We start from the raw sequence: 7200 nt of genomic DNA on the forward strand, positions 1-7200 counted from the left end.
CCAATAAACGTGGAGCCAGAAAAGCATAGCAGGTTGGACAGCATCCGAGGAGCAGGGAAGTCAATATCTCAGGCCGAAGGGTTTCAGACTGAAACGTTGACTCCCCTGTTCCTCAGATGTTGTCTGACTTGCTGTGCTTTTCCAGCTCCACTTTCATTGATATATGAGTGAACAGGACTGGGCTTAGGACAGGAAAGGGTCACTGGAGTTTTGGGTGAACTCAGATTTACAAAGGGTGAAGGAAGGCAAGCTAGGAAAGTTCTGGAATAGCACAGCAATCTAGGAATTAGAAATGAACGAAAAGAGGATGGATCTGGGGAATACCAAGCTTTAGATTTAAATCTGTTAGCATGTAGATTTTAGGTACCCACACAGACAAAGCTCATATGATAAAATCACTCAGTTGGTCTGAATTGTTTTTAATCCTGGAGAAGCTGGGGGCATCAGTTGTGATTCTAGAATCATCTCCGGAAAATCCCAATTCAACAAAGTGAATCTGAACTGAATGAAGGAAAAACATCAATCATCCCCTGTCATTCTGATTTTTGTGAACCAATGACATTCTGTGGGGTAGATAACCAACCCATTCAGAGATGTTATTACACACCCCTGGAGCAGGTGGGACTTGAACCTAGGCCTCCTGGCTCAGAGGTATGGGCACTATCACTGCACCACCAGAGCCCTTGGCAGCTGTGCTAAAGCAGATGCAAATTAAATGTGTGTAATCCCCTACTTTATTTGCTATCAGCCTGCCTAGTTCAGGTCTATTTAACAAACGGCAGAACTTGGAGCTGAGAAAAGGCAAATTAAAGTTTCTCAGGTCTCAGTGCCTCATCAGAAAAGTCTCCGGAATTCTCTGAAATCAATTTCTGATCTGATGCTTTGAAGTTCTCTTTTTTTAAAATTTTAATTTATATCCACCCTTACTTTGGCAGCTTGTTGGGAATAGCTATTACTTTCCCTTCCATTACCAATCAAATTAAGATTTTACAATTGTGACTGTAGAATGTCATTCTGTCTCTTTCAATTTTCTTCAATAAGCCAAATGATTTTCTGGAGTAGAATACCAAGAGGGACCAAAGCAACAGCCAGTCTTTCAGTCTTTGCACTGATAACAAAAGGTAAACATTCTGCAGTGAATAAAATGTGAACTTTCCAATCCCCGTAGCAGTCTTTGATGAATTGGCAGCACTGAAAAATGAATATGTGTGAGCGTTCAGAGACATGACTATCAATAGACAAAGACTGGGATTTTAATAGTCAAGAGTACCTGACATTTAGGAACGAAAGGGAAACTAGGAAGAATTGCTTGATTAATTAAGAATAGCATCACAGTGCAGTAGAGAGAGGCGGGGTGGGAGAGGAAGCCTTTGTTCTGGAGATTAAGATGTGGAATCATTTTGGTCATTTAGACAAGTAACAGTAAAAACAAGAAATTGCTTGTGGAAGTGGTTCATATGCCCCCTAAAAGCAACCACACTATAGAATAGTGTTAAGGAAGAAATAATGGCAGGGGCTGGGGCTATGGCTGTAAGGATGGTATGATGATAAGCATGGGTAATTTACTCTATATTAACTTTGGATGAATCAGTTGTCAAGAGTAATCTAGATGAGAACTCACTGAGCATTTACAGCATGATTCCTTGGAATATTCCTGGTATTTTCCAGAGGCAGCCAGAGAATAGGGTCTGTTGGATATGGTCGTTTGCAATGAGACAGCAGTAATTAGCAACCTCACAGTAACGATACTAGGCAGCAGTGATCATAATACAATTGAAAACTACTTTCAGTTTGATGGAGAGCAGAACGGATTGGGCACTAACGATTTGAACTTTAATCATGGCAACTATGAGAGTGTAAAGACAAAGCTCTCTGAGCTGAACTGGGTTAAAAGATAAGTCAGTATAGATAAGTAGACAATTACAGAGATACTTCAGAACATTCATATGAGAAAGAAGGATTCTAAGGAATGGCAAATGATTTGGGGCTAACGAAGCAAGTTAAATATACTATCATGGTAAAAGAAAAAAATATAGAATTCTACAATATCGATGCGTGGAAATCTTGTGGATTTCATTACCCCAGAGTGTGGTAGAGGAAAAGATAGACACAATTCTAATTAGTAATAGGTTGAAAGTGAAATAACTCCACAGAGGCTGGTATTCTGTCACTAAGTCCCCCTTTATTTACACGTGGAGAGTCCGTGGCACTGATCCAGCTCCCTCAGAGCCAACTCTCAGAGTGAGCAGGATGTCTGACACTCTGTTTATTATCTGTCAGCCAGGTCTCCCTGATTGAACCAGGTTAACAGCCCCAAGCAGGGAACTCATATTCTGTGAGGTCCACCTGGCTGACCTCATTACAATCACTACAGAAGGGTTATGGAGACTGGGCGGGAAAATAGAGTTGAGGCTAAGGTGACATCAGCCATGATCATATTAAATGGTGGAGCAAACTCTAGGAGCTGAATTGCCCACTTCTTCTCCTAGTTCTTACTTTCTTATGAAGATTGGAGAGAATACAATGAACAGAAAAGATGACTAAAATGATTAATGAGAAAGGAAAAATTAGAGAATGAGAAAAAAGCTAGTTGGAAATATAAAAGAAAGATTGCAAGAGCTTCTGCAGGCTTTCATGAAGGAAAAGAGTCAATGAAGTGAATGTTTGTCCTCTGGAGAGTAGAAACGAGGGAACCAACTGTGGAAAATAAACAAATTGTGAAAGAAGAAAATGAACAGTGAGAAAAAAGAGCTTTCTTACACATTGACTCTGAGTGTACTGCCTAAAAATGTGTTGGAGGCGGGTTCAATTGGGACATTCAAGAGGGCATTAAATAATTAACAGAATAGAAACAACATGCAGTGGGGTTTGCTGGGAAAGGCAGGAGAATGACTCTAATTCATAATGGCTGTGGGATAGCTAGCAGAAACGATTGGTTGAATGGCTTCATTCTGCACCATAACACATCTGTAACCCTGTGATAGGCAAATGACAGATTAATTGGACAGATATTTTGCATGTGTCTTCACAGTAGAGAATACAAATAACATCCTGAAAATAACTGTGAACCTGAAAGTGAAAAATGTGAGGACATTCAAACAATCACAATCACTGTGGAATGGGACTGAGAAAATTTTTAGAACAAATGTCACACCAACCCCCTGGCCCTGATGGATTTTATCCTAGTGGCTGTTGGAAGAATCTGCAGCCTATGTTTACTAAACAGTTTATCACTTTGCACTGCATTTGAGACCCTTAATGCTTCTGACGGCCCCTATTATATTTCCCCATAATATTCAATTCTCAATCTTAGTTTCAACAGTCTCTCCAGATTATCTCAATGATAGAGTAAATAAAGAGAAATAATTCCCAGCTACTTGAAGAGTCAAAAAATGATGCACTGAAGAACCAAGGGTGCAATATTGACATAAATATTTTCAGGACATTGTCTGGTTAGATTTTAGAATGTACTGTTTAGGTTGACAGGCAGATTCTATAGACACGTTCAAAATGGAAACTGGATGACCAGCTGAAGGAGAAAAATTGTAGGGATATGGGAAAGTGCCCAGAGAATAGGTCTAACTGGATTGTTATTCAGAAATGTGGGTGGAGACTGAATGGAATCCTATACAATTTGGTCATGGCAGATTATCAGGGAGTATGCAGGAATGTAGAGTTAACGTTAAAATCAGATCAGCCATGATTTTATTGAGTGGGGAAGCAGGCTCGAAGGACTGAGTGGCCTACCCTATGTCCCTTGTTCGTATCATTCTATGATTCAGCCACCTCGACATTGTATGGCACATTGCCAGAGCTAAGAACTCCAGTCAGCCAATAATCTTCGGATCTCCCGCACTATATTTAATCACCTAGGAATGCTGGTGGTGGAGGGGGCAGGCGGGTGTGGGGCAGGGGACAGTCAGAGATGGCTATTTCCATTTTGTTTTGGCTCCCAGATTGGGTTCAGTTTTTAACCTATTTTGTTTTCACCTCTCTCAGGAGTTGAAGTGTTTTTGGGATGAGGTGGAGAGTGTACAAAGTATCAATGACACAGGACTGGAGGGTTGTTACTGTGCAGAAGGAGGCCATTCAGCCCTTTGTATTTATACTGGGTCTCCAAACTAGCATTTTGACCTCACGCCATCCTCCTGCCTTTTCCCAGTCGCCCAGGACATTGTTTCTGTATAAATACTCATCTATTACCCTGGTGAATGCCTTGATTTACCCTTTGTCCTCCACATTTCTAGGCAGTGCATTCCATGTCCTGACTACTCGCTGAGTGAGTTGGAAGGACAGCTTGGATCGAACAGTCCCTCACTGTCTGAACACAACACAAACTCATATTGGACTTAATTTGTGAATAAAAAGTCTTGCACCATTTTTTCCCCACATTTTGACACATTGAGACAAACAGTTAGACTGGCTCCACTTAAGTCAGTCTAGAGCCACCCTCAATCACTCAAATCTATCTTAACTCCTCTGGCAAAATTGAAATGCTTTTTGGTTGCAAATATAAGCCCAGATGAATTGAATTTGTCCTGTTCGGGTCAACTTACTCAATAGAAGGATTTGAAATGACAACTGCAGTGTTTGGGGAACCTGTGAACCTATGACTTAGACTGCTAGAAAACAACAAATGCTGGAGCTCACAGTGGGTTAGGCAGCATCCATGGAGAGACAGCAAGCTAATATCTTGAGACCAGATGACTCTTTATCAGAGCTTCAGCTCTGAAGAAGAGTCACGTAGACTCGAAATGTTAGTTTGCTCTCTCTCCATGGATTCTGCCTGACCCCCTGTGATCTCCAGCATTTGTTGTTTTCACTGCAGATTCTGGCATCTGCAGTAATTTCATAGAATCCCTACAGTGTTGAAATAGGCCCTTTGGCCCAACAAGTCCACACCGACCCTCAGAGCATCCCACCCAGACCCATTCCCCTATAAACCCACCCAATCTACACATCCCTGAACACTACGGGCAATTTAGCATGGCGAATCCACCTAGCCTGCACATCTTTGGACTGTGGGAGGAAACCGGAGCACCCAGAGGATACCCACGCAGACACTGAGAGAATGTGCAAACTCCGCACAGACAGTTGCCCGAGGGTGGAATCAAACCCAGGTCCCTAGCGCTGTGAGGCAGCAGTGCTAACCATTGAGCCACCGTGCTGCCCCAATTTGCTCTTAGTTAAACTACTAGACTGTATAAGTGGAAAAATCTTCAGTTTGTTGACTATGCACATCCTTGGGTTTGCTACATTGAGCGCCTTTCTGAGGGCACAGCCCTGTCCATTCTGCCGCTGAATGCTCCTCTGTGAGTCAAGCCCTTTCCAGACGATAACTTGCCTCTATTTTCTGCCTCCCCCCAGTGATCGTGGTTCTGTTTGTGACATTGAGACGTCAGAAGAAGGAGCCTTTGATCGTGTTTGAGGAGGAGGATGTGCGCGAGAATATTATCAGCTACGACGATGAAGGAGGAGGGGAGGAGGACACTGAGGCCTTTGATATCGCAACACTGCAGAACCCAGATGGGCTGAATGGCTTCTTACCCAGGAAGGACATCAAGCCTGAGCTCCAGTACATGCCCAGGCAAGGCTTCTGCACGGCTCCCAACAGTGTGGACGTCGACGACTTCATCAAAGTCAGGCTGCAGGAAGCTGACTGTGACCCCACCGCCCCTCCCTACGACTCCATCCAGATCTACGGTTACGAGGGGAGGGACTCAGTGGCTGGATCCCTCAGCTCTCTGGAATCGGCCACCACTGAATCTGACCTGGACTATGATTACCTCAACAGCTGGGGACCCCGGTTTAAGAGGCTGGCAGAGCTGTACGGATCAAAAGAAACCTGCGAAGAATCTTAACACTTAGCCGAGCAGCCTGGCCTTAAAATTCTACATCAACCTTTCGAAAGATGGAATGCTGGACTAAACTTTGGTGGGATTGGACAGATTTACATTCCTTTTTTATTTTCATTTTTCTCCCTCCCCTTTTTTTATATATATATATATATATATATATATATATAGTGCTCAATTATATTGAGTGCAGGAACTGACATTAATGACATTGGTTTAACTGTTGAAGGACAATTTTATTTGTTGAAGGTGGATAACTGTGAAATAGGCTCATCTGATGCTAGGTCATCGCTGTTTTCCACATCCTGCCGTCTCATTCTCTCGCTCATAACCACATCCAAAACAAATAGAGAGAGAGAGAGAGAAAAAAAAAGATGAAGCTGCTGGTCTTCGTCACAATTGCCCTGAGATGGTTTCAAAACGAAAACCTGGGAGAAAATGTGATTTAACCTGTAAGATTAAGCTTTAAAGGAGCAATGAGAAACAAAAATCAAATCAACAGCACATTTTCGGGCAATCCATGTGGAAGGAGGAGAACTAAGATAATTTTTGACAGGACTTTGTGACTTTTGAGACACAACACATGTTGTCGGGCCAGTGGAGAACAAGACAGTTTGAATATTGAGCCTTAAGTATTGAATTTAGTTGCTGACAACACCTTTTAAATTTGTGAGAATGTTCTCTGTGGTACAACTTGCAGGCACAATGAGAGGTACAAGGGGCCATGTACAGAGCTCATTTGTCTTTGCAAGTATGAAAGAACAAGACCTATTCCTGTTTAAATCTTGTAAACCATTTTTTTTGCTTTAAGTATTGTGTTTAATATGTGTCAGGCACTGACCTGTCCCATCACAGTGAGAGATGCCTGATTTCTATGTCATTTCTATGTGTCAATTTGTACAATCTTAAAAGTTCTTATTTTAGTAAAAAAAAAATTACATGAAGTCTCAAAAATATGACATGCAACAAAATGTTAAGGCATCACTATCCTATTTTATGGACATTGTACTGTTGCTTTATTATTGTGCTTCGGGCAGAGAAGCCGGACTTTACAATAAAAGAATTTTTCTACAAGTTGTGGTCAACTCTGCAGAGTTCTCTGTTTGTACATTGGGCTGTTGGAGGTTTAGAAATGCCCCAAAGTAGCAACCATCCCACATCAGAGAATTCATAATAGGATTTGAGGGTTCTGTCAGGAGCATTTCCCTGTTGAGTCACAAAGTTGTAAGTTCAAGTCCCAAGCTGCTGCGGTACTTTTCGAATCTAATTTGAACTAAAGTCCAATATGTCTTATTTGATAGAATAAAAAGGGAGCTTGGCATTATTTGAAGCTTGGGAATTCCGC

General features: G+C 41.9%; 1 protein-coding gene across 1 annotated transcript in view; it reads left to right on the forward strand.

Moving 5' to 3' along the window:
• LOC109935108 (cadherin-11-like) overlaps positions 1-6929 on the forward strand; it is a 555370-nt gene extending 548441 nt beyond the window's left edge. The window contains exon 12 of the mRNA XM_048605952.1: positions 5368-6929. Within this exon, the coding sequence (XP_048461909.1) occupies positions 5368-5861 (494 nt within the window). The 3' untranslated portion in view covers positions 5862-6929. The remainder of the gene's footprint in view (positions 1-5367) is intronic.
• The last annotated feature ends 271 nt before the right edge of the window (positions 6930-7200 follow it).

The sequence above is a fragment of the Rhincodon typus genome, chromosome 15 (assembly GCF_021869965.1).
Source record: "Rhincodon typus isolate 14 chromosome 15, sRhiTyp1.1, whole genome shotgun sequence".
Lineage (NCBI taxonomy): Eukaryota > Metazoa > Chordata > Chondrichthyes > Orectolobiformes > Rhincodontidae > Rhincodon > Rhincodon typus.